This window comes from Rhinatrema bivittatum, chromosome 1 (assembly GCF_901001135.1).
Source record: "Rhinatrema bivittatum chromosome 1, aRhiBiv1.1, whole genome shotgun sequence".
In the NCBI taxonomy this organism is placed as follows: domain Eukaryota; kingdom Metazoa; phylum Chordata; class Amphibia; order Gymnophiona; family Rhinatrematidae; genus Rhinatrema; species Rhinatrema bivittatum.
This window is the reverse complement of record NC_042615.1, coordinates 214,840,962-214,868,115: the sequence shown is the minus strand read 5'-3', so window position 1 is coordinate 214,868,115 and position 27,154 is coordinate 214,840,962. Positions and strand designations below refer to the sequence as shown.

Below are 27,154 nucleotides of genomic sequence, written 5' to 3'. Positions count from 1 at the left end.
GAAGAGAAATGTAGAATGTGGAGACAGAGAGAGGGAGGAGGAGGAGGAGGAACCTGCACGGTCTGCCGCTGCCAAGTGGAAAAAGGAGTAACTGAGGCTGGTTGTGGTCTGACCTGTTCCTGAGAGGAGATATCGGGGAAGAAAGAAGGGACTTTGGAACTGGAGCAGATGCTTTCAGAACATTGTAAGATGCCGCACCTGTGGTGAGCGTCTTCTGCTATTGGATTTTCTTGTTACCAAAATAAAAGTTCATTTCTAAAATCATGAGTGGGGTGGGACAAGTAAATACTGTAGAGAGTGGTTATTTATCTTTTCAAAAAATAATAAAACAAGGGGGACCATTCATGAAACCAACATCCAGCAAATTAAAAAAAAAAAAACAAAATCGTAGAACCAGGACTCCCTAAACGTGTCAAAATCACCAAGAGGGCTGGGGAGGACAGCAGGGAGAGAGAGCCCCTCAAAGTTGTTTGTGGAGGCAGCATGTCTGGCCCTTTTGGAGATTTGAAGAAACAGCAAGGAAGGCTGTCTAACAAAGCCGTGAGGGCGACAAAACAGGATTAGCAGCCAGACGTCCAAATGATTTCCTTTATTGGGTAGTAACACGAATATATGAACAATGTTCCCAATGTTTCCCAATAAAGGAAATCATTTGGACATCTGGCTGCTAATCCTGTTTTGTCGCCCCCCCCTTTTGGAGATTTGAAATGTTGTGCAAGGGTGGAGGAAGGGGGGCAGGGGTGTAGGGGTTTGGCAGATAGAGTCAGTAATATTTCTAGATTTCTTCAAATTTGGCCGTGATGCCACACCCCCAGTAACCCTTCTCCACGCTCCCCTTTCCCCAATATCTACCTGAGTAGAGAAGCAGGGGACAGGGAGGGTGGGTAGATGCTAAGAAGTGATATTTGTGCGTGTTTGGCGCATTTTCTCCCTCACACCCCCAATGCCCGTGTTTCTCTTTTCCGTTTCCTTCCCCTTTCTCAACTCTTTCCCACTCCCCTTCTCCTTTTTCTCTTCCTTTCACTCACCTCGCTTGCAACATGCCAAGTTCATGGTATGAGGGGGTTGGACTTGGTATCCGAGTTATAATAATGAGAATCTCTGCACTTTGTTCCTCCAAAGCTTGCTTTCTTAGGGGGACAACGTCCATGCCCCTTGCCTCGCATCTCCGAAGAGATGGCAGCACAGTTGGGAGCCCCAAGGAGCCATCATCCTTACTTGGGCTTTCCCTGGCAGCCGCGCGGAACCCATAGCTTACTACTGCCAGTGTCTTCCTCTCAGTGGCCTGCATAGCCCTCCACAGGGGCCAAAAGCTCCTTGTGGCTATGCTGCAGCCTCTTATCTCCCTGTTTTCAACCCAATTGGCTCCACCTGCACAAGCAGCACCAACGCCAGCAATGCATGATGCAGTCAATCCGTGGTGGCCTTGCACTGGCATGCCCCGCCCACGCCACTCTGATGTGCGGCCCCTTCCCCTTCTAACATCAAGTATCTGAGCTGGCTACAGTGGCGGAATGTGCTTCCTCTTCCATCACTGCAGGCCAGAACAGGCTCCTTCTGTTGGCACTGCTGCGGGCCAGGTCAAGCTCCTTCTGCCGTTGCTGCTGGGGTCCAGACGAAATTCAGCCAAGAGCTGCTTCCAGGCCTTTAGCCATATTTCAGGGACCCCTGTATTAGACAGTTATTTCTTCTCAACAGAAAGCTGGTTTCTTCTTTTATTCTGCCTCATATTTTAAATAAACATTTTTGAACCAGTGTTTCTTGTGAAAATCTTGCCTGATCTATGGTAAGGGTTGTGCCTAAAAGAAAAGGATCTATTGCAAATGAAGACAGATCCAAATGGAAGTGCATAATACACCAGAAAAGTTCACCAATATTGGTTTGGTCTTTTCCTGCTTGCATGCAATATTGTGCTGACAGAACAAAGATAGGTAAGCAGAGTAAAGGGATTAGTTTTACAGTAAGAATATTTTGGATACAACTTGTCCACCTTGAATGGAATAGATGTCACTTTTAGTTGCACGTAGTTCATTTAAGAACATTTCAGCTCATCCATCTTCTAAATGTCAGAAAGTTCTAACTTTGTTCTCTAATAAAACTTAATTTTATTAAGCCTGCACGGACTCCAAAAAGTAGAAGGAGCAGAGTTATATTTCTTTCTTTAAGGGGGCATGTTCACATTTGTGAAGACACAGACCAGCTGCTAAAATTCTTATTGCAGAATTCAGGGTTTGTGAATTTGCATGTTGCGCGTAGGGATGTACATTGGTTTTAAAATGAATGTGCAAAATGTGATGAATAAGGGAAATTTGTTTTAGTCGGGGGCCCCAAAATGAATTCAGAGCTCCCTGAATGAAACAAATCTTATTTGTTGCATTTTCTTAAAAATAATGCAAGGCCTAAAGCAAGGGCTGAAGCCTAGGCCCGAGCACAACACTGGGATCTTGGCCTAGGCCCAGGCTAACACAGCGGCCTCGGCCAAGACGTGAGCACCCAAAAAACATCATTTACCTGGTCCTGTCGGGTATCCAATGAAATGGACAGACCAGGTCCTAACACCTGGGCCTCAGCCTAGGCTGGTGTCCAGTCCCAGGTCTGACGCCACAGCCTGGCCTAAAGGCCAGGTCCTGACACCGGGGCCTCAGTCCAGACCCGGGGGTCCCAATGCCTGGGACACTGTCCTGGGTCAGGCCCAGGCCTGGAGCCCAGAACTCGCAGCTGCGATGACAAAATCCTCTTCTTCTTTCTTCTGAAATTGACACTATGCGCTGGGGGTCACACCAGAGTTAATGAACTCCAGTGCATCCTCCTATGCGGATGGCGGCATTTTGCGTCGTGCTTGGGTCTGGGTCAGCCCGGCATCAGGACTCAGCCACCAGGCTGGGCTGAGATGTTGGGCCTGAGACTGGTCTCTGGCCCAGGCTGAGGCTGAGGAATCGGCCTTGCGTAGGACGAGGTCGAAGTTGCAGCAGCCTGCATGAGCGTAGGCCTCGCTGGCAGATTCTCACCGGACTGAGTAAGTGGGGGCCAGGGGCATTCTAGCCCTGGAATTTTTCTGGGTGGGAGGAGGGATGGGTTGTGGGGGACAGGAGGTCTTGGGGGAGCCCCTGTTTTCTTTTCTTTTTTTTTTGGGGGGGGGGTTAATGTTTGATTCACTTTTTTTTTTTTTTTTTTTTTTAGCACAAATAAAACAAATCAAACATTCCATGAACCGAAATTCGTGAGGAGAAACCTCTTGAAAACAAACTGAAAAATGAAAACTAATTTTTTATCCCTGAGCACCCTTAACTTGCACCATGAGAGTGGGTGGTTGTTTGGAGATTTGTCTCCAGAACATGTTGGAACAGACTGGTAATGTTCTGTATTGCTGACCCGCATTAAATAAGACGTTGCTGGCAAGGGCGGCGATGCTGCATTAGATTTCTGGGCTCCCTGGGCTGGTTGAGGATGCTGTGTATGCAGCATTTAAAACACCCTTGGGAGAGGGAGTCTAAGCCATCAATCAACAGCAACACCTAGTGGCCAGATTTAGGGTCTAGAGGGAGCTGTGGTTTGTGGCCCCTGGCCAAGGACTATCACTGCAGTGGCTGGGCTGAGTTAAGAGTAGATATAAAATAGAAGAAACAGTTCCCAAGTAGCTGCAAATGAAGGCTAATGGCTACATAGTCCAATAGAAGCTGGTTCCAGTTGAACTGGAAGTTCAAAAATGCTGGAGGAAACATCCAAGACCAATATCAGGAACTGTTTCGTCATGGAGAGGGTAGTGCATTTCTACAGTGTCCTTCTGGAGGAGGTGGTGAGGATGAAAACAATAAACGAATTCAAGAGGGCATGGGATAAACATTGTGGATCCCTAGAGGTTAGAGGTTGGAAATAAAGATAAGGGTGCATGAGGATAATCTGCATGGAGCAATAGTTACTATCCTTAATCAAAAGGCACGGGGATTATTACCACTGACTGATTAGCCTTGATGGTTTTGGTGCGACTGCAACATCGCTCTCCACTTCGACCGGGGGGTGGGGCGGAGAGAAAGGGGACTTAGATCCAGACGACAGCCAACACTAGATCTCGACATCTGGGGAAAAAAGCCCAGCACTGCTTCTACGGCCAAGTTCAAAAGCAAAGCGTGGGCTGATTGTAAATATTACTACCCTTAAATAAAGCAAGGGAGTAACCAGCATGGAATGGCAGTTACTGCCCATAACAGAGATGCAGGGATAACCTGCACGGAGTGGCAGTTACTACTATGTGCAACATCCTGGGCAGACTGGATGGACCATTTGGTCTTTTTCTGCTGCTGTTGCTATTTTAAGTAAAACAACCAAAATACTTTGGTGGTACCGACATCACTGAGTTTATTGCAAAACCTTTATAGACCAATTCATATCACAAGGCGCAAATGTCTTGCTTGTTGAAACAAGATTTACAGAGAGAGTTACATTATACTTCTGAGAACCATTTTGAAACAAGTTTTTGAAATATCGAGAGGATCAATATTTTTCTGAAAAAACTTTTTTTTTTTTTTTTTGCTTTACTCCTGTGGAAAGCAACAGTGGCATATATTCATTCAGTTTTAGTAAATTGGAATGAAGTATATATATGTATATATATAGTGATCTTCTTTCGGAATCATTTTACCAAATATAATAGATTCTTTTAAAGTTAATAAGGCTACCAGCATACATCTCAGAATTTTAGCACAAATATTTCTGCATTACAGAATGGTAGCTTATTTTGGATAAACAGCAAGGGTGATGATAGAGGCAGTTTAAGACTTGAGCAGGACTGGTCATGAACAAACAAATCCGTTGTCAATGAAGTGTCTTTTTCCCCAACATGGGTTATCATTTGCTCTTAGGAGAAAAAGCACAGGGAGATCTATGGAGTAACCTCACAGGACTGTTACAATATAAAGTTCATTTTTTATTTTTTTTGTTCTTTCAAAGTCTACTTCCCCCCCAAACTTAGAAAAGCATAATTATAGATGATGGCAGTCAAATGACCCATTGGCCCATCCACAGTGCCCAGAATGTATCCCAGCTGCCAGCCATAGAAAATTGATAACTTGTAGGATATCGCTCCTTGCCCCAAGTCAGTTTTTGTTGTCTTCCTCGCTGGTTCTCTCCTATTCTGGGAAAGCTGCCATTCTTAATTTCCCACTCCACCTCACTTCTACCACTATTTTACTTCCAAGCTTTGTAATAATTTAAAAAGCTACAAAACTACTGAAACCTGAAAATTTGTGAGTTAGGCTGCTTCCCAGACATCTGGCCACCTACATTCCCATAGCCTTGTTGGGTGATACCCAATCACCATCAGGCTGTCAGCATTGACCCAGTTGTTTTTTGGGGGGAGTTGAGGCCTGCTGATTCCAACCTGAGTACCCCATCAGCTACAGTGTTGCTAGGTCCTGCTTTCTTTATCTGACCTTTGCTTTTTCCTTATCACCTCTGCCCCTTGCCTCGGCTGTCAAAGGAGTGACGAGGGGATGTTTGAAACACCGCAGCCTCCAGCGCTATTCCTACCATTGTCTTTTAGATGTGTCTCAAGGATGCACAGTTCTGGTTTCCACCACCTCTCCGGGTTGGTTATTGCAGGGGTCTACCGCCTCTTGGTGGTATTCTCTGGTCCAAACCTTTTTCCCTCCAAATTCATATCATGACCACTTTTCCTTGAAATTTCCTTTCTCTGGAAAGTCACCTTCTTCTAGCTTACTGCATTCTGTCAAATATTGGAGTGATTCTGTCATATCCCCCTTTCCATTGGAAGAGAAGTGATGTGGGGATAAGAAATGGACTCCAGACTACATTCAGAGGTGATTTCTTTCTTGGCTCTTCCCCAGCATGCAGCAGGGACCGATTGCGGCCTCTCTCATGCCACCTCTGGCAGCAGGTAAACAAAAGCTGCTGTTTGTTTTTGCTCTATGTTTCAAGAAACCAATGCTGTCTTAGCAATACTTATCCATTAGAATAGATTACAAACCTGTGAAGAAAATATATAACTTCTTGCTCAGTACAAGCTGAGTTAGTGGCAGCAATAGTACTTTTCTGTTTGAAATCAATTCACACTTAATTTATTGTTATTCTGGTGTCCCAGCAATCTCTCATATTGTGCTTGTAGTATTATTGTCAAATAAATGACTGTTCTGTTGCTTTCTTCTTTCATCTCTGTTTGTGAGAAAGCAGATTAATCAAGTGTGATCCCTAGGTGCAAATTAACCAGCTGCCTACTCCAACATATTCATTCGTTTCCTGAAAAATCATTAGCAGTCCAAGCTTTCCTTACTCCCAAGCGTTCCCTCATGCTCATAGTATTTTGTCGCTATTTGCATACTGTGCCCATGGCGCTTTTATTTTTCAGGCAGGGCTCAGAGTTGCTTACACTCCTCTGCTGAATTATTCATGTTTGCAAAGGCAGCCAAGTGTCAAATCCAAGAGAGGACTTGTCTTGACCTCCTCCAAGGTGTACAACATTGAGTCTGCGGGCTCTTTTTCTGATGTGTTAATGTTTAAACCTTTGAGAATAATATAATCATGGTTAGTGCTTTTGCTACAGATAATGTGAGAGCCTCAATTTGTGGGCAGAGTGCATTTTCAACCTATATTGCCGAACACTGCCTGCCCAGATTAAAATAAATGTCTGGATGTTGGCAAACTGCTCAGACATAAAGAAATAGCTCCTTATGTGCCATGTCGTGGGGAGTGCGATCCCAGCATCTCTGTCATCATTCAGTCGGCTCATTTCACTGCAGATTTAGGTGAGAATTTCAACTAATCCACAAGGCTGAATTTATCAGTGCTAAATGCAATGGCTTTTGTGTACGGTTAAGATCACAAGCTGTTAGGATGAGAGGGAACCTGCCAAGTTGAGCTGCACTCGTAATGTTTGTCTGCCTGTAACCCCCCCCACACTCAGGCCTATCACCGGGCTAAGCAGCACCCTGAGTAGTGTGGGGGAGGAGGCGAGACACATTCAGGTCAATGCAATATGGACACACAGAAAATGGGATCTCAAGTTTATGGGGCTTCGGTACAAATACAATGCACCAATTTGAGCCACTACGTTGGGTTTGCATTGTTTTTGCAGATGCTGTAAATGCCAGCAGAATGTCAATCTTAGAAGGTTTTTGACAAGGCTTTTCAATGATGAGGTTATCCTAGGTACCATTAACATTCTCCACCAAGAATGAAGTTCTTTCACCACTCAAACGTCCAATCAGGTCTAAATGGGATTGCAGAAACATTGCACTTACATTCTGGTTCATAAAAAGCTTTGAAAGATTGCTTCATGCATGGGTGCCCATTCAATCTCTGTACATACAATAGCAATGGGGATTATTAAGATTTAATAAATGTTTCACCCATTCTTTTTTTTCCCCCCAACTGTGAGCCTAACTGTGGCATTGCTTCTTTCACGTCCCCCTCCCCCAGAATACAGAGTTTGTGACCCTTAGCAGGATTTGATATTTGAGGCTCACAGTCCGTACTCTGTCAGCTTTTCAGTATGATCCCTACTGGAATCCTTTTATTCGAGTTGTTGTTAAGTATGTGTGATCTGATGAGGGCTGTAGACTCAGTAGACTGCATGACTCTGCACATAGAGCTTCATGATTTTTTTTTTTTTTTTTTTGCCAGATCATTTCCCTGAATTCATTCCGAAACTCTCATTGCTGTGAATGCTAGCCAAAGTTAACTGACTGTACAGTATGAGCAGACGATGAAAGCAGGGCCATTATTCAAGGGTCAGACAAGAGACAAGTAATGTTCCTAGACATTTAGTTGAATTTCTTTGTGAATTGAAAAGTAGCATGCTGTCAGAGAAGTAGCCCAGAGTTTAAAAATAGGGTTGTTTTAAGGCATCATTTCAAATAATGACCCCCAAAAAGTAAATAATTTGCAATGCTTGCCCATGGGAGTGTATCGCTAAAATATAGCACTGGATGTCATGCTTCCCAGCTTGTGGATTTTTATAACCTCTGATATTTCAGACTCTCTATTAGCCGTGGAGTTCACTGACCTTATCTAATGAAAATGAACCTCCAAATTATATAGACTTTTATTAATTTTTTTTTTTAAGAAATGCTACATTCCAAGAAGGATTTATAAATGCTATATTACGTATGAATATGTGCATGTGTGTGTTTGTGCATATGTATTATGCACATTCTTATTTTGCCTGTAATGTTTTTATGGCACTGATGAGAACCTTTTCCATCCCTCAAGGATGGTTGTTGTTCCCTTTGTCAGATGGCATTCATGGATTCATTTTCTGCTAAGCCCCAGCTGGGGTCAGTTTCCAGCTACCAGTAAAGAAATTGGAGCTCCCAGTCTCTCTCTCTCTCTCTTCCCCTCCCTCCCTCCCTCCAAAAATGCAGAGGAAATTGCTTCTGTTTTTTTTAATCTGTAAAGGTTTGGGTTTTTTTTAATTTCTGGTATTAACACATTAAACATGAACTGCTTTAAATTAATAACTTCCTTTCTGGCATCATATGACAACATGAACCTATTTGTGAGTTTTTAGTTATATATTTTTCATGAAAGTACATAAAGATCAAGCAGTGATGATCTGCCCATATTGTTGGACAGATGTACCGCATGGTCATTGTTTTTCAAGATTTTTGAAACGCCTGTGAGCAGCCACATTAGCAAGAGATTTTCACACACTCTCTGGGTCTGTTTGTCCCATATTGATTATGCCTCAAGCCATACAGTGAATGAATAAATCAAACCTTATGTCCATATGAGGTCATTTGTGTTGGTATGCTAATATGGTTGCCTCCAGGGTTTTACAAGAACTAGAGGAAAGCTGCTTAAAGAATTAAAAAAAAAAAAAAAAAAAAGCCTCATCAGTAAAATCTGCACCTGACATTAGGCATGGGTTAGTGGCTTCTTTGTGCACAATTTTTCTATGGGACCAGGCTGGGAGGAACTCAAAGCATAGAGAATACAAGAACTTGGAAATAAATAAATTAAGTGGCTTATGATTTGGCCAAGAGTGTTCAAACCATAGGGTCCATCAGAAACTATTCCACACATCCCGCTGAACTTAGTAACCCATGCAAATGATATTGGAATTGAAAACATAATAGGATCAGATGTGGCTGAGTTGCCTCAGTCCTGTAGAGCAGACTGCTCCAGTGGGATCTAATGCAGCTGGCACAAGAGTGAACTGCGGAGGAGAAGGAGGGGAAATGCAGAAGCTCCACCTCCCATATCAGGTGGACACGGCGCACACTTTGAGGATGCTTTGCCGATCCTCATGGCTGACGATCCTATTCATGAATGTAGCATTAAAGTTTCCAAAGGAGGAAATGATGTGCTCTGCTGCTCCAGGGAGCTGAACAGTGAAAAGCAGCAGATATATTTGGATACACTGTTTTACTACGGAAAGTAGGCCAGTATTCGTACTCCAGAGCAAAAAAGATGATGAGGCAGATGATCTACAGAATGTGAAAGAAGAAAGCAGGGTTGTTCCGCAAATGAGAAAATGATTCCTCTGACTATCCAAAATGATAAAGGGCATGGAACGGCTTCCCTATGAAGAAAGGCTAAAGAGTTTAATGCTGTCCAGCTTGGAGAAGAGATGGCTGAGGCGGGATATGATAGAAGCCTAAAAAATCACGAAAGGACTTGAACGGGTAAATGTGAATCCGGTTATTTACTCTTTCAGATAATACAAGGACTAGGGGGCAGTCCATGAAGTTAGCAAGTAGTACATTTAAAACAAATCATAGAAAATTATTTTTCATTCAATGTAAATTAAGTTCTGGAATTCATAGCCAGAAGATGTGGTTAAGGCAGCCAGTGCAGCTGGACTTAAAAAAGATAAGAATTAAGTTCCTGGGGGAAATGTCCCTAAACTACTATTAAATCATGTTGACTTAGGGAATAGCCACTGCTTGTTACTGGCATCAGTAGCATGGGATCTATTTAATATTTGGGTACTTGCCTGGATTGGCCACTGTTGGAAACAGGATGTTGGGCTTGATGGAACCTTGATTTGACCCAATAGGGCAACTTCTTATGTTCTTTTGTACTTAAAAATAATACATTCCTGTTGCAAACTTAGGGGGTCATTTATCAAAATGCGATAAGGCGTTTTTGCATGCGTTAAGGGCTTATCACATGCGAAAAGCCCCATTAACGCATGCGATAGGCTCTTAACACATGCGTAAACGTGTTTAACACATGCGATAGCATCATATCGTATGGTGCGATGCAAATTCCAAAAATAGGAGGAGTTAGGGGTGGAGAGTGGGCTGGGTTAGCCTGTCTGCGATGAGCTATCTCACAGCTATAACGCCGATTTTAACAACACCTCTTTCAATTGTGTTAGGCTGTGCGATAGCTGCCGTGACCATGCGGTAAGGTTTCCTCGCTGTAGGCCTATTTCAGGGGAATTAAAGGTCTGAGAGAGAGAGAGAGACTGGCCATAATACCATGGCCCATAGGTTGGTATTTGTATCCCTATAGTAAGCCCATCTAGTAACTCGAGGTGGAGGTTAGGTGGAACATCAAGCTAGGTTGAGAGAACCTTGCCCAAATCTCATCTTGGAGTGAGTTTCCTCACTCCGAAGGCCATCAAATCTTCACAAGAGACTGCTGTTCTGTTCGTAGGTTACACGTAGAATGTCAAAGTGGCCCCTAACCCCCTACACTGTTACCTAACCCCCACCTCGAGTTACTAGGTGGGCTTACTATAGGGATACAAATACCTACCTATGGGCCATGGTACTATTCTCTCTCTCTCTCTTTCTCTCTCTTGTGTCTGGGACCATTAACAATGGTCCCTCAGTGGTTGAATGCAGGAAATACAACAGGTCTGGCACTTATCGCAATTTGCACTAACTTAGCATTTCGCACAGGTAATTAACGCAAATTGCGATAAATGCTATATTAGCATAAAACACACTCCTTTTGCTATCGCATGCGGTACTTACCGCATTTTGATAAATCCAGGCCTTAGGTACAAATGTAATTGTAATCCCTCTGGGGATAGGGAAATACCTATCCCCAGATACCTACCTACTGAATGTAATCTGCTTTGAAGTGGCTAGCTAGTCAAGGAAAGTATGGAATATAAATCAAATTAAAAATGAATTTGTTTATTGCTTGTGTCAGGATACTTTTTTTCATAGGAACACATCTCCAGCATTAGAGGTAGAGTCAGTGGGAAGATAGGCTTTGATGTATAGAATTTTAATATACAGAAATAATTATGGATAGTAATGTCTTCTGTAAATCAAGAGATTCTTTTAGTGAACTATATACCGTAGTCCTTTTTTCTAGCGTATTATGTAAAATGGTGACTATAATACAAAGAGAGAACACTAGCAAAATATACAGTCTTAAAATAGAACATTGTCAAGATCTAGATAAAGATGTCATACTGTGACCAGGCACTTATGTAGCCTGGCATTTACCATTTAACTACCCAAACAAGGAACTCAAGGCCACTTGCAACCCAGCAAGACTCATTGGATTGCTGCAGATTGCCAGTTTCTTTAAAATAAACTGTTCTACATCAACGTTGCAGCATAGTGCACGTGACCATCATGGAAGCGATGCAAATAAATCAATCAATAAATAGTGCTTTTGTTTTGTAAAGTTTCTAGGCCACCTCACTGACCTACAGGTCACCCAAAGTGGTGAATAAAAATTACTTAATCAGAAAAAATCCAAAACTTCAAACCCCCCCCCCAAAAAAAAACAAACAAAAAAACCCCTAAACAAACAAAACAAAAAATAACAGACCCATCAAAACACATCACAGGAAGAGCAACAGCAGAACTCGGAGCAGCACAGCCACTTAGGCAATGGGAAAAAGCCATAACGTAATGTTTTTTCTAAAGGCCAGGTACAATGCTTCTTGTCTGACCTCTAGTGGCAAAACTGTTCCACGGTATTGCTGCTGCAATTGAAAAAGAGCTAAATCTCTAACATAGTGGCCCCTTGCCCCCTCAGGATCCAGCAGCACCCATACTGTGGGAACGACCTGCAAATATCTTTGACTTGATCAGAGCTCCCGAATTGTTTCGTGCCATACCAAGCTATGCACCAAACCTAGTGGCCCCTTGCCCCTCAGGATCCAGAAACACAAAGTCAGCAACTTAAACATAGTGCATGCTAAAACCACTGCTCCGATATAAGCAGAAAATACATTCTTTCAACTAAATAAATAAATAAACCGGCAACCAATAATGGAGTGAAGTGTGCTTGCCTAGGGCTTCTAGTAACTACCCTAGCTGCCACATTCTGTAACAATTGGAGCTGCAGTAGACAATCTGTGAAATAACTACTAGGTCATACATCACTGTTCTAAAGGTCTGAAAGTTCAAGAAAGGTTGCAATTTTCGCACAAGCTTTAAACTTTGTGTATGCTCCTCTTGAAACTGATATAGTGTGCCTCCAGGGAGAGATTCAAATCAAGTTTAAACCCTGTACGCGGTCAGTCATTGGGAACATGAAATAGCAGATATCAAATTTCCATTCCTATAAAATTTCAGATTTTTTGGCTATTAAAATAGACTTTACTGCTCTAAAGCCGCCACACTAATTTGTTGAGACAAGTATTCAAAGATATTATAGCAGCAGATGAATGTTTACCTAGGGGCACTACCTATTGAATATCATCTGCATGTACATGTAGACTAAAAGACTAAATGAACAGATGATATTCCCCCAAAGGCCTTACACATATATTTAAGAAGAAAAAAGCATTGTAGCATTTGTTCACACAACAAAAGAGCTATCTGACAAAAAAAGAGGTCCATAGAACAACTGAGCCCACGAGGCAGAGCCGGACAACTCTGGTCCTCGAGAGCTAACAGGCCTGCTTTTCAGGATGAATATGCATGAGATACATTTGCATACAATGGAGGCAGTGCATGCAAATCTATCTCAGGCATATTCATTGTGGATATCCTGAAAGCTTGGCCCATTGGTGGCTCTCGAGGACCAGAGACAGCCGCCCCTACCATAAGGCCTGCTGCCTGGCATTTCTCCAAATGAAGTTAGTGGTTCACCAACTGAAAGGCATAAGTCTAAAAATACAAGGCCAGATTCATCCTTATCTGGACTCCTCATGACAACATCACGTTATAAAATGAGCACGGACTTCATGCTCTAACTAGCATGAAATCTGGCTTAACAATATGAATTTTCCTTAAGTGTAGTCATCTGTGATGTCACCATCTTTTCAATCACTTTAGGCAGATACTGGATATTAATTATTAGTTGATAACTACAAAATAGTGATGATCTAAAGTAGGGTTTTTTCAGTAGATGTAATAATAGATTGTTTTAGTCTATATGAAATATGGCCCTATAGCAGGAAACTGTTAACAATATGGTAAGGGAAGAGCTCAGTAACCCACAATCCAGTGGGAGCACTGAAAGGAGAGGATCACCTTGCTGGTGGCTGAAAAGAATCAGTAAGTACTGCTTGGGGAAATTTTTAGAACTTAAGTTTTGGGGAGATGTAAACTATTGGGGTATATTATTTAATGTGTTTGTGTGTCTATATTAAGTAGCTAGTCAGAGGGAAGGCAAAAACCAGGAATTAGTGTGTTTGCATTTACCTACCTCCCACCCCACCCCCGTTTCATCCTGTAATTTATAGGCAGGTGACACTTTCACACTAAAAAAAAAATCAGCCTTTTACATTTAAATTCAGAAATTCCCCACACCTTATCAAGAGTTTAATCATTGCCTTGTAGTTCTCTACCAGATATATAGTGAACACACTAATACATTTAAAGGACCCTAATTGTATGCATTCCTACTCTCATAGCAACCTAAAACTTAACTAGGAACTGAACAAATTTAAGATGAAGGCAGTCCAGCAGCAAGAGGGGGCCTCCCAGTCTTTTGCATCGAATGTCTCATGTATAATTTTTTACCTGCCGGTGAGAAATTGTGCATTTATTTATTAGGTTTTATATACCGGGGTTCCTGTATGGGATACAGATCACCTCGGTTTACAGTAAACGTTAACTTTGCTCATGGGCTGTACATAGAACAATAGAAAACAAGAACAGTAGAAAACTTCGCTCGAAGGCGATACCAATACAGAAGATAACAGGAATTGGCACAAACTGGTACAACTGGTACAACGGGTACATTAACTTCACTCATGGGCTGTACATAGAGCAATAGAAGCCAAAACAGTAGAAAACTTCGCTCGCAGGCGGAGCAGATAACGGAAGAAACAAGAAATTGACAAAAGCTAGTACAACGGGTACAATTGGTGCAACTGATAGGGAGGAATACAAGAACTGGTCCAGTTAGTATCTAGAAAGAGAGAAATATAGCAGGGGGCAGGTATTAGCGTGGGGGCAGGTATTAGAGTTGGATGTAAAGTAAGGAAAACAAAGGTGGGACCAGACTGGGGAATCCCAACGAGGAAATGGAGGAGGGGTTACTACAAGAGAAATGATAAACAAAGGCTTGAACCTCTTTGCACCAGACTGAGGAATCCCAACGAGGAAATGGAGGAGGGGTTACTACAAGAGAAAGAGATAAACAAAGGCTTGAACCTCTTTGCACCAGGTACATGTGTACCTGGTGCAAAGAGCTCCTATCAAAGAACGACTCTGATTTCTGGAGGCTAGAGTGGCAAACCTGGAGGAGCTGAGGCAGACAGAGAGGTATATAGATGAGACTTTCAGGGACATATATGGACCTTCAGGATGACATATATGGAGAGCGGGAGATTTTTAACATCCTTATTAGTTTTAATTGGGTATTATTTGATGTGTTTACTGTTTTGAAATATTTTATCGATGTTTAGGAAAGTTTTAAAAAATTTGTACAGGAGCTTCTAATTGAATAATATTCTATTCATCAGCTGTTTTGAAATGTATTTTTTAGTATGGCTTTACTATTCTGATTGATTTATATTTCTTGATTGTATTTTTATTCAGGAATAGTGATTTTCTGCTTTTCCATTGCTGCATTGTGTACAGAATCTGATTTGTGGTTTCCAGTTCAGTTTTTGTCTGTATTGTGCGTGTGTGGGAGAGAGATAGAGGGAAGCATGTGTGTGAGAGAGGTACAGAGAAAGTTTGTCTCTCTCACACACACACACACACACATGCTCTCTTCTGTCTCTCGCTAAGCATGTATGTGTGTGTATGAGAGGGAGGGAGCATTGTGTGTGTCTGTGTGTGTGTGCACTTGGGATGACAGATATTGAGAGAGGGAGATTTTTAAAATCCTTATTAGTTTTAATTATTGGGTGTTATTTGATGTCTGCTGTTTTGAAATATTTTATCAATGTTTAGAAAATTTTGAAATTATATATTGGGGGAGAGGATGCCAAAGAAGTATCCGCCCCATGTGTCAAATATTTTAGGTACGCCCCTGAGAAGAGATAAACAAAGGCTTGAACCCAGTGTGCTGCAGTGTTTCTTCACTGACCTGATGAAGGAAGGATAACTCTTGGAAGCTAGTCACAGATCTGTTGTTAGTTCAATAAAAAGGATGTCACCTGCAACTTGCTTGTTGACCCTTATTTCTACATAACTTTTAATAAATTACTTGGCCCCTCTTTAAGAGTCAGATATAAACTCTCACTCCGTCCGGTTTCTTAGCTGCTTCTGATGTAACTACCCAACTTTCTTCCCTCACTGAAACAAACCCAATGTTTGTGTACATTTGGACATTAATAAAAATGTGTTCTTCTTTAAGGTGATAAAAGATGTTTGCAGCACGTGCAATGGTACCATAGATTCTGATGGACCGTCATCTAGTTCACCTGTACCCAAGACAGAACTGGAAAAGGTAAATACCAAAACCACAGTTTTTGAAGGTGCTTTAGGTAATAGATGCAGATTCACCTTTACATTTACTATTCTTTTGCAGCTATCTGCGAGTGAGTCTAAGTTCCTTTCCAGCTCATGGTCGTACTCTGCTTTGCACCACTTAATAGCTTTAAGGTGCACTTCGCATGGTCTCCATTTCACTTTCTTAATGACTGACAATATGGTTATCGTTTAAATATTTATGTAGCATCCTAAAGCAGGTCACGTTAGTGTAGAACATACAGGTGTAGTGAGTCCCAGCTGAGAGAGTTTACATTTTTAAGTGGGTACCCAAGGCAGTGAAAGAAGAACTGATTTGTCCAAGGTCAGAACGAGTGTCAAAAACAGGGCTTGATCTCAGGTCTTCTGGTTCCTAATCCATGTTCCTCGCCATCAGGCCACCTGCACTGTCATAATAGTCAGCCCTGGAAAATCCATTTTAGGTTTATCTAAATGTGCCAGTATGCATAGCAATTAAGTAGCATCACATTTTCCTCTATAATATGATTTATCTAAATGTCTTGTAACACTCCCCACCCCCCATAAAAATTTGATTGCTAGTTTTAGGTTCTTCTTCCTGTTAGTCTTTCACTGCACTGTTTTAACAATATGTATGTATTGATTACAGTCCTCTTTAAATACTTTCTGTGGATTTTGTGGAATATAAATGTTTTAAATAAATAAATTTGCACATGCATATATGTCAACCAGCTCTATATATCGCTAGCAACAGCTTTCTATGTGTGCCAGCCTTGAAACAGTCAATCTCCACTGTTCATAGCGGCAATGTACGGGAAAGAGATGAGGAAGCTTTTCAGTTAACCCAGTGATTTGACTGGCTGGTCAGCCTTTGGTGCATTGTGATGGTTTCTGCTGAACCTAACAGTGGATCTGAGCTAAAGCAGAAATAAAGCTAATAAATAGTAATTTGGAATGTAAAATTGAAATCATGTTAATGTGCACATGGAAAATCAAATTAATACACATTCTAAACCCAATAGGCTATTTCATGAACATTGAGGCAAGGCTGTTGTGTTATGGTGCCCAACAATTTACTTCACTAATTTACTTATGGGTAAAAAAAAAAATTCTGAAATCATTCTTATATTAAAATAATATTATATTTAATTACATTTAATTAAAAAAAAACCCTAATAAAAGTAACAAAGGCTTTTAGAGTTGATCTTTTCCTGTTGTTTAATGCCCTGGTGCATTAAGGCTTTGTATTTTGCCTTGGTCTTTCAGCTTTTGACACTAGAGAAGTGATAGTTACTATTTTTCAAGTGGGGGCCTCTTTGGCAAAAAAAAAAAAAAAAATTCAGAGTGAAAGCCAGGATTAGTACCTGTCAGTGACCAGTGTTGTAGACAAGGGGTGGTCCCTCCCCAATGATGTGATCATCCCAGCTGCTCAGGAACACTCAGTGTGACGCATGTAACTAAAACAAAGTCTGCTTATCCACACTCTCTATTTTCCTTCCCCTTAGCCTGTCTACCCCCCACACACTCTCTTTCCAAATACACCCTCCTTTTTTATCATTCATAAGAACATAAGAAATTGCCATGCTGGGTCAGACCATGGGTCCATCAAGCCCAGCATCCTGTTTCCAACAGAGGCCAAACCAGGCCACAAGAACCTGGCAAGCACCCAAACATCAAGAAGATCCCATGCTACTGATGCACTGAATAGCAGTGGCTATTCCCTAAGTCAGCTTGATTAATAGCAGTTAATGGACTTTTCCTCCAAGAACTTATCCAAACCTTTTTTCAACCCAGCTGCACTAACTGCACTAACCACAACCTCTGGCAACAAATTCCAGAGCTTAATTCGGATAGGTAGATCCAAGACCAGTGGGTTATGCACTTCTACCAGCAAATGGAAACTGAGCAAAGCTGATGTTATGGCATATATACACCTGCACTTACATCAGCCCACCAGTATTTCTCTGTCTTCAGCAGATGGTGGATGTGCATCTCCCTACTGGGGATTGCATTAAAAGTTCTTTGTGGAAGGAGAAAAGAAGAAAAAAGTTTATTGCCGTGCTCTCCTTTGGTGATACCTTATGGTCTCTCCCTCAGTCAAGTTTTCCTGAGATGATATCTTCAGATCCTTTCCTCAGATGAGTGCCTTGGTTTGGGTAGCTGGTTTCGGCGTGGACTTAGCTGTAAATAAAAAAAAAAAACCCCAACTGAAAGGCAAGTATGTGTAGGAAGGTGAGCGTGGTGGTGAAGGTCTATGCCTCTCCCCCTCGCAACTAGAGACCGATGCTGTACTCAGCCAGGTCGAGCTGAGGTCAGGTTAAAAAAAAAAAAAGAGGTAAGGGGGAGTTGATTTTAGAGATTCCTCTCCCCTCCGGTCTCCACGCTCGGTGTACTGATCCGATGTCCATTCCCACCTCCAGGGGAGCTTGTGGACTCGGGCAGCTTAGCAGGTTGAGCAGCCTTCTGGGCTAGGCACCGCTCTCAGGCTTGGATTGTTCGCTGCGTGATAGGCCGCAGCGTCGTTCACCTGCTTTTTCTCTGCGTATAAGATTGCCTTCTTCAGGAACGTTGGTCGCGCTTATGTGCCCAACTGTGCGTCTAGTTGTTTGCCTAGCTGGGCACTCAGTTGTGGTGCGCATAAGGACGTCTAGGCGGGTGCTCAAGTTGCATACAGACTGATTGCTTGGGTAGGCGCTCAGTTGAGCTTCTATCTGAATGGTGTGTTAGGCGCCTAGTTTTTGAGCGCCTTTTTTTTTTTTTCCAAGTGCCTGTTGCGCGCACAGCTGGGCGCACAGTTCTCAGAAGCCTGTTGGAGCAAACTGAAAACTCTTGGCGCTGATGGCAAAGAAGCCTAAGTGCCTTAACCTTGTTCTGCTTGCCTGTTAAGGCATCTCAGTCTGGCATTCCCTCTTGTGTCAGCACTGTTTGGAGGCTCAGGGACAATTTTCTCCATCTGATTTTGCTAAGCCTGGTCCTTCCCAGCAGGATGCAGGAATGAAGAAAAAGGAAAAAAAAAGTGCTGCCAGAGGTTTTGCCTGAATTTGAGGCGCCCCTAACTGGTTCGTCAGCGAGGAAAGGTAGTTCAGTGGATGCAGGACTGACGCCCCCTGGTTTTAACATGGACCCCTCTAGCTTTTCTGGGGGTACTTTTCAAGGGCTGCAATTCTTTCTTCAGGCACTTTCGTCGACTCTGGCCAATCTTAACAGTTCAGGATCACAGGCTGCAGTTTCCCATGCGCCTGGTGCTGCGGGTAAGCATTTAAGTGCATCCCGACCTGCTGTGGGTCACTCCAATAGGGACCCAGATGGCAATGATGATGAAGCTGATCTTTACTCTCTGGAGGATTGATCGATCTATCTATCTATTTATTTATTTATTTAATTAAGAGTTTTTTTATACCGAGGTATAGCTAGCAGCCTTCACTTCGGTTTACAAGTACAACAACCTATTACATTTAACAGTAAACTGAAAACTGGAAAAGAGAAAACTAACTTATTACAAGCAGTTTCAATGTTTATAACAGGGTATATCTGTGATCAAACCATGTATATTGTAGCTTAAAACGTTCTGTGTCATAGTCTTAGTAGTGCCATTGCATATCCGAAAAAGGTTATGCATGAGATATGTTATTTTATATTAACCAATACCATCTTTGAATGTTTGATTGAATATCCATGTTTTGAGCTCTTTTTTAAATGATTTAATGTTGCTATGTGAGCTCAAGTGTTCTAGTAGTGAGTTCCATAATTTCGGACCAGCGATGGATATGGCTCTGTTCCTTGTGATGGATAGCTTGGCTAATGGGAGTGATGGGATTTCCAGCTGTAATTTACTTGTTCTAGTCGTACGCTGCGATCTGTGTATATGTATGAGAAAATGTTTCCGGGGCTGGAGCCGTATAGAACTATTCAGTTACTGGGGGGGGGGGGGGGGGGGTGATTCAATTTCTGAACCAAAGAAGGATCACATTTTGATTTCTTGGCATAAAGCCTCTTGTTTCTTCCCTATTTTGGAGGCTATTCAAGAATTGATTGATCTTGAATGGGGTGCCCCGGAAGCTAATTTTAAAGGGGAACAAGCCGTGTAGGGCTATACCCTCTGGATCCGACTGTGAGAGAGCAATTGCGCTTCCAAAAGTGGATGCGCTTGGATGTGCCATCGCCAAGCAGGCGACTATCCTCGCAGGCCATTCTTAAGCAGGCCTTGAAGTGGTGGCAATGGATTTGCAGACAGCTTCTTTTGCTCCCTGGTGGCTCACTCTTGTTTACTCTCTCTCAGGACGTCGATGAATTTGGTGTGAATTCCAGGGCAGTGATGGAACCGGCAGACACCTTTCTGGCAGATGTGGGCTGCGAGCTGGTCCGCACTTCGGCCAGAGCAGTGGCTTCAGTAATAGCAGCCAGGTGTCAGCTATGATTCAGTAATTGTTGGCAATACAATCTCAAAGTCTAATCTTACAAAATTGCCCTTTAAAGGATCACATTTGTTTCGAGTGAGCTAAAAAAAAAATTAAAAAATGGCCAATAAGTGGGGTGAGTCCCAGGTTCCTCGGGTACCAGAGGATTAGAAATGGACACCTCGCTCCTTTGATATGGGAGGTTGTTCTAGGGGTTTCAGACACTTTCGACCCTACAGAGGAGTGGCTTCTCAGAGGACTCAGGCTTTGAGCAGGTCTCAGTCCTTTTGTCCCCAGCAGCCTGAAAGATGAGCAGGCTCAGGTAGTAGCCTCTCAGTGAAGGTGTGCCAACCCACCCCCAGGAACAGATGATAAGGGGTCGCCTGTCTCTTTTTTTATTGAGATCATGTCAGATCGGATAAGAGATGGCTGTGCTCTCAGTGTCCCTTGGGACTTTTTCATGGTGTCTCCCTGCAATTCTCCACAGAAAAAGCAAGCAGTGGAGTGTACGCTGTCATGGCTCCTCAGCCTGCAGGCTGTAGTTCCAGTGCCCATGTCTCAAGAAAATATAGGCCGGTATTCCATTTATTTCCTTGTGCCCAAGAGTGAGAGCTGCTTTTGCCCCATCTTTGAAGGCAGTCAACCATCATTTGTGGGTGACTCATTTCACAAGGAAGCTTTACACTCAATGATAATGGTAGTGCAGTCGGGGGAATTTCTGACGTCTCTGGATTTGTCAGAAGCGTACCTTCATATTTCCATCTGTCTGGAGCATCCAAGGTTTCTGCATTTCACTGTTTTGGGGTGACATTATCAGTTTCAAGCACTGCCTTCATGTTGGCTTCCGCGTCCAGAACCTTCCTAAGTGGTTGTGGCAGTGTAGAGAATGGATAGCATCCTGGTTCACCCATATTTACATGATTAGCTGATTCAGGCCAAGAGTCTGGAAGAGAGCTTTTGGGCTTATGCATGGTGCCTCCTTGCTACAGGAACTAGGTTGGGTGGTGAACTTGGCCAAGAGCAATCTACAGCCATCCAAGACACTGGAATATCTCGGTGTTTGGTTTGACAGAAAGCAAGGCGGATGTTCCTGCCAGATGGCTGCATTTAGAAGCTGATGTTGCATGTGCAACTATTGACAGAAACAATACGCCTGACAGTGTGATCTTATCTACAGGTGCTCGGGTTGTTGGTGGCCATCCTACAGGTGGTTCCGTGGGCAAGAGCACATATGCACCCTCTTCAGCATGCTCTGCTGGCTTGTTGGAGACTATAGTCTTAGGACTATTCAATATGGCTTTGCCTACCAGTGGAGATCAACATACAGTTGCTGTGATGGTTGCAAGCAGACCATCTAAGGAAGGGGGTTTCCCTATGAACACTAGACTAGCTAATATTCTTTGACGGATGCAAGCCTCCAAGGTTGGAGGGCTCGATGTCAGGAGTTGACAGCGTAAGGGCGCTGGAGTACAGAAGAGTCTCTCTGGAGCATTAATCGGCTGGAAGCCTAGGTCATGCTTACAATTCATCGACTGATTGCAAGGTTGAGCGGACCGAATAATGTCAGGCAATGTGACGACAGTAAGCATCGCTTTTTCAGTCGCAGAAGAGATCAAGGGCCTTGTGCATCGATGCCCTGGCCAGAGGGCAAGCTCCTATATGCCTTCCCCTATGGCCCAGGTTGGGCAAAATGGTTTTCTGGATCAAGTGTCACTTGGGGATGGTGCTTTTGGTGGCACCAGATTGGCCTAGGAGGCCATAGAATGCAGATTTGCGAAGGATCTTGGTGGGCTCTTCTATCCGATTAGGGTTCTACTATGGCAGGGTCCTGTGTTTCACAAAGATCTGACTTCATTTTGTTTTTCGGTATGGCCCTTGAGAGAGCTAGGTTGCTGAGGCGTGGATATTCCATTGAGGTGATTGCCTCCTTGCTACGAGCGAAAGAGTTCTCTACTTCCTTAGCCTATATGCAGGTTGATGAATGTTTGAGGCTTGGTGTGAGAATCGAGTGGTTCATCCTTGTTTGGTTAAGAGCCCGCTCATTTTGGATTTTTTGCAGGATGGATTGAGTAAGGGATTGGCCCTTAATTCATTGAAGGCACAGGTGGCGGCTCATGCTTGTTTTGAGGTCAAGTGAATAGTGGCTCCCTGTCTGCTCCTCCAGATGTGGCTTTTTTTTTTTTTAAAGGGGAGGGGAGAAGCATCTTTGTCCTCCCTTGCAATTGCTGGTGCCCTTGTGGTGCCTTAATCTGTTTTTTTTTATTTTCTGGCAGGTCCCTCCTTTTGACAGCTGACTAGCCTTCCTTGAGATTACGTATCTTGAGAATGGTGCTTCTTGTGGCAATTGTTCTGTGCTTAGAGTTTCTGAACTGCAGGCCTTTTCTTGCCAGGAGCCGTTTCTGCAGGTGACTCGGGGGAGATATAGTTGAGTACTGTTCCATCCTTTTTTGCCAAAGGTGGTCTTGGATTTTCATTTGAATCAATCAATTTCTCTGCAGACTCTGGACAGAGAGAGAGATGTGGATCAATAACATCTGTTACGGTCCCTGGATGTCAAGAGGCATATCTTGAGGTATTTAGAGGTTTTGAACCTCTCAAGAAGACAGACTGCTGTTCATACTCCATGGTAGGAGTAAACAGGGTGTGCCAGTGTTGCAGGCTACAATAGCCCACTGGATTAAGGAGGTAGTTATGGCTGCATGTGTGGATGCTGAACAGCTGTTGATTAGTCAGGTTAGGGCTCATTCCACTAGGGCTCAGGCAGTGGCATGGGCAGAGATTAGATTGCTGTCTCCAATCGAGATTTGCTGAGCTGCGATGTGATCTTCCTTACATACCTTTTCCAGGCATTACTGCCTAGATGTGCAGGCCTGAGAGGACGCAGCCTTTGTACATGTGATATTGATCGGACCACAGGTAGCCTCCTACCCTGTTCAGGAGTTGCTTTGGTACATCACATTAATCATGGATCCACCTATCCGAATGCTAAGAAAGGAGACATTACTACTTACCTGATAATTTCCTTTTCTTTAATGAGGGTAGGTGGATCCACCTTCCTGTCTTCGGCTGCTGGATGTTTGTGCTATTGTCTTTCTGCGTGGCTGCACATTCCAGGGATTACTGGTAAGTGTCAATCCAGTCCCTAGACTAGTGTTTTTACACTCCTTGTGTAAGCTCAGTGGTTTCCTGTTAGCTGAGTACTGGAGTGGTTATCTGTTACTGATTATCAGCTGATGTCAGTGCAGTGGTGTATATATACCAAGACATCAGCTTTGCTCTGTCTCCATCTGCTGGTAGAGGTGCATAACCCACTGGTCGTGGATCCACCTATCCTCATTAAAGAAAAGAAAATTATCAGGTAAGTAGCTATTTCCCCACCAGTCAGCCTCCACCATTGTGTCCTTGCCCCCATTCTTTTCAAGCCAGCTTGCCCCTCCCCTCCAACGGAGTTTAATTACCCGTTGCCTTTTCTAGAAGCATGCTGTCAGTGCCACTTCTGGAACAGCTGTTTTGTTTGCTTTTGGCATTGTATGGCTCTCAGTGCCTGAACTCCAGGCCTGTTCTTGTGGTCTGGCAAGAATGGTGCAGAAGTTTGGACAGTGTCAGAAGAAAACAGAACAGCTGCTCTGGAAAAGGTAGGGGGAGAGTGTATATTGGATTAAGAGTGTTAGGGAGCCACACTTGGGATCAATAGGAGCCACCACTGGCCTCTGGGCATTACAATGAAGAACACTGTAGTTGGGCATGAAGTGTCAGTTGTTATTACTTAACTATGCTAGTTATTTAGAGGTATTATTTCAGCTACAGGGAAAAAGACTTGTAAAGGAGTGTTACTTGTCAGGTAGGAATGCCATTTTACTGCACCAGTATATACACCATCTTATAGCACCAGTATATACACCAAGGGGTAGATTTTTAAACAGCGCGAATAAGCCTACTTTTGTTTGCGCTCCAGGCGCAAACAAAAGTACGCTGGATTTTAGTAGATACGCGCGGAGCCACGCGTATCTGCTAAAAACCTGGATCGGCGCGCGCAAGGCTATCGATTTTGTATAGCCGGCGCGCGCCAAGCCGCGCAGCCTACCCCCGTTCCCTCCGAGGCCGCTCCGAAATCGGAGCGGCCTCGGAGGGAATCCTCTAACGCCCTCCCCTCACCTTCCCCTCCCTTCCTCTACCTAACCCACCCACCCGGCCCTGTCTAAACCCCCCCTTACCTTTGTTGGGGGATTTACGCCTCCCGGAGGGAGACGTAAATCCCCGCGCGCCAGCGGGCCTCTTGCGCGCCGGGCCGCGACCTGGGGGCGGGTACGGAGGGCGCGGCCACGCCCCCGGACCGCCCCGGGCCGTAGCCACGCCCCCGGGCCAGCCCCCGGAACGCTCCCGACACGCCCCGAAAACGCCGCGTGGTTCGGGCCCGCCCCCGACACGCCCCCTCCGAAAACCCCGGGACTTACGCGAGTCCCGGGGCTCTGCGCGCGCCGGTAGGCCTATGTAAAATAGGCTTACCGGCGCGCAGGGCCCTGCTCGCCTAAATCCGCCCGGATTTGGGCGGATTTAGGCGAGCAGGGCTCTGAAAATCCGCCCCCAAGTGTATGCCATCTTACAGGCATACACTTGGACAGCCCAACTGTATTGTTGGCTTCAGGGAGACTGGGGTGGGGTTCAAAAGAGCCAGAGAAACAAATTGTAGCCTGTCACTGCATTCTACCTCCGCCCCATAGGGAGACTTGGGCTGCCTGATATATTGAGTGTGTGGTGTTCATCAACTAGGGAAACCGTTGCTATGAATCTCCCTTCTTTTTAGTTTTTGAGGAGAGGGCAGGCATGGAGGAAGTAGTTTCCTCTTTCTACTTTGGGCCTCCAGTTCAATTGAAACTAATCTTTACTGGGCAACAGTCCTATGAACCTTTATTTGGAAAGATGAGAGTTTTCCCCTATGTTGATATTTCTCTTCCCAACTCAGTAGGGTTGCCACCTCACCCCAAGTCAGCTGAACAGCATAAATTTATAGTTCTGATTTTCTTAGGGAAATAAGTGGGAAAAACATTACTAAAAATCCATGCATGCAGTAGGGCAAACCAGGTCTGCTTCAGCCTGTTTGGTTAAACTCAGTCAAGAGGACAACCCCTATAATTCAGCCCAGCTATCACAGCAGCGCCTGCAACTCAGCCCAGCTATCACAGCAACGCCTGCAACTCAGCCCAGCTGTCACAGCGACCCTCTACAGTTCAGCCCAGCCGTCACAGCGACCCTCTACAGTTCAGCCCTGCCGTCACAGCAACCCTCTACAGTTCAGCCCTGCCGTCACAGCAACCCTCTACAGTTCAGCCCAGCCGTCACAGCGACCCTCTACAGTTCAGCCCTGCCGTCACAGCAACCCTCTACAGTTCAGCCCAGCCGTCACAGCGACCCTCTACAGTTCAGCCCAGCTGTCACAGCAAGCCCTAAAATTCAGCCCAGCTATCACAGTGTTCCTCTACAAATCAGCCCAGTTATCACAGCAACCCCCCATAAGTCAACCCAGCTGATACAGAACCATACAACTCAGCCCCGCTATTAAGAGTTCTTGATTGAGTGTCAGACAGCGGCTCCTTCTACAACCCAAGGATCCCAGCTAATGTGGATGACCATTAGCTGTTGCCTTTGAGCAATGACTCCTTCCTCCCAGGGGCTGTGAGTGCTGCCTCCATAGCACCCCCAGCCCTGGCCAGCCCAGAAAACAGGTCTTCCAAATGATGGCATACAGCCATCCCCATCGGGCCAACCCTGAAACCTTTCTTCTTAATCACTTTATCACATAATTATAAAATATCATCAGAGCAGAGCATTGAAGAAGAGTGTCTGTACCCAATTACCCCAATGTTTTGCCAGTAGGCTCACTTTCTTTAATGATAAATGTGGATCACCCAGTGTTTCTCCCAGGCCATGCCTCTGCTGCAGCATTGTTAATAAAGCTCAGTGATTCTGTACTGCTGCCATGTGTATAAAATTTGACATGTGCTAATACTGTATCTGTTATATACAAGAATTCATTATTCTGTGTAGCTCAAAGCTCTACAGCAGTGGAACCACCACCTTTGTCATTCAGCACTTAAACACAGATAACGGCCTTCAGAGCCACATTCATTTGCTATCTTCTATTAACCTTAAGATTCAAGTATTTACTCTGTTCCCTTATGTACAGTTTAAGAATTATGTTGTCGGAAAACCACACTTATGTCTCCAGAGAACCACAAGTGGCGCCTCGGTTACGGGTTGATCATCACTGTTTTATAGATCGGGCTTTGTTAATAATAAAAACTGCCCATGGCTAAAACAGTACATTACAGTCTGCATTTTGCAACTTATTTTAATGGCTTTGCAAGGACATAAGGAATGTCTCTTAAGGATAGCACTCCTGACAGATTTGGATTTTGTATTTTATTACATAATAAGCATAACTTCACATTGGCTAAGCCTCACCACTTGGCCACTGTAACTATAACATATGACTTAATTCCTCTGTCGATGCAGAAATTATCTTCTGAGAGGCCAAGCTCTGACGGAGAGGGCAACCTAGAAAATGGAATTGTCGTATCTAATGGGAAGGAGCAAGGTAAATGTGGAATACTCAGTGTGATGTAATATATTATAGTATGGCTTTTTAGGGACATTTCAGAATGAAGGAAATGTGCCTGTAGTTCTTCACCATGTCTGTAAGTCTGCCATGTGCCTGCATCAGGTATGCATGTGTATGATCAGACACATACAGTCATTGGGGTTTGGAGTGGGAGGGGAAGGCTGTCTGTGTGGTCTTCTTGAGCAGGAAGCAGGGCAGGTACCAGCCAAGAGAGCTTCTGGACCCTCTGAAATTCATCTAATTGTTCCAGTGGAGTTGTTTCTTCTCAAATAGCTTCCAATACTATGTTAATGTGTTTTAGAGGAAAATTAGCTTTTGCTTCAAGAGTATTTTTGAGACTTCTTTATTTCGGAAAC

General features: G+C 43.9%; 1 protein-coding gene across 3 annotated transcripts in view; it reads left to right on the top strand.

The window, feature by feature from the left end:
* The window catches only part of AFAP1 (actin filament associated protein 1), a 440,313-nt gene that overhangs the window by 317,456 nt on the left and 95,703 nt on the right, over positions 1-27,154 (top strand). For all 3 annotated transcript variants that reach the window (XM_029591685.1, XM_029591691.1, XM_029591678.1), the window contains 2 exons: positions 15,691-15,783; positions 26,693-26,774. In XM_029591685.1, coding sequence (XP_029447545.1) covers positions 15,691-15,783; positions 26,693-26,774 — 175 coding nt within the window. The remainder of the gene's footprint in view (positions 1-15,690; positions 15,784-26,692; positions 26,775-27,154) is intronic.